At 61.3% G+C, this 852-nt stretch overlaps 1 protein-coding gene across 1 annotated transcript in view; it reads right to left on the minus strand.

Annotated features, from left to right (window-relative positions):
• Nucleotides 1-367, minus strand: part of MBD2 (methyl-CpG binding domain protein 2) — a 69,428-nt gene extending 69,061 nt beyond the window's left edge. The window contains exon 1 of the mRNA XM_017882981.1: nucleotides 1-367. Within this exon, the coding sequence (XP_017738470.1) occupies nucleotides 1-162 (162 nt within the window). The 5' untranslated portion in view covers nucleotides 163-367.
• Nucleotides 368-852: the final 485 nt, after the last annotated feature.

Raw genomic sequence — 852 nt, forward strand, 5'->3', positions numbered from 1 at the left:
AGCGCCTTCCCTGCGCACGCCGCTCACCGGGGACGGGGCGAGCGCGCTGCCCTGGCCCCCCTGCTCTATGGCGGAGTCGCCGCCAGCGCCGCTGCCGCCCGCCGCGCTCTCCCCCTCCTCCTGCTCCGGGCAGCAGCGGCCTCCCCCCGGGTGCGCGCGCATCCAGCCCCCTCCCCAGCCGGCGCTGCGCTTCTTCCGTAACCGAGCCCTTGGAATCCCGGAGACCCGCCCCGCCCGCAGCGCGGCGCGCGGGGAACGCGCGCAAGCATCATAGAGCGGGAGCGCACAGAGCGGCCCTCCTGCCCGGGGCGTGGCCCCGGCCACCGCCTCTTAGGTCCTCCAAGCGCTCTGGGCGGCCATCTTGTCTCCACCTCCTCGGGGCCACGCCCCCTGCCGCGCTTTTCCGGCCCGGGCCCCCACTGGGCGCGCGGAGCCGGGGAGGTTGGTCAGGCTAGTCACCAGCTGGAGGTGTCATAGTGACTGTGGTCAGTTTGTTTCATACGGGGTAATCTCCACCATTATGTGATTTTACCTATGTTTGCTTCCCCATTAATGAATAACAAGCAAAATAGATCTTATATACTCACTAACTCGGCTATTCATTTAAGGGGATGATAGCCCCTTTTCCCGCCTCTCTGCACAAAGCTTGCAGGGGAGCTTATACTGAAGGAATGAAGCAAAGTGTCCCATTCGCGGAATACCAGTGCACCTCCTGAGCCTGGCTTCAGAGCCATTGACAGATTCTCCTTGAACCTTGTAAGGATGTAGGAAGGAAAATGATAACTTGGAATATGCCCATGAGTCAGATGTGGCTTACCTCTATATTCTTCTTAGAGTGACTAGAATCCCTAA

Source organism: Rhinopithecus bieti, unplaced genomic scaffold, assembly GCF_001698545.2.
Source record: "Rhinopithecus bieti isolate Rb0 unplaced genomic scaffold, ASM169854v2 scaffold_13674, whole genome shotgun sequence".
NCBI lineage: Eukaryota > Metazoa > Chordata > Mammalia > Primates > Cercopithecidae > Rhinopithecus > Rhinopithecus bieti.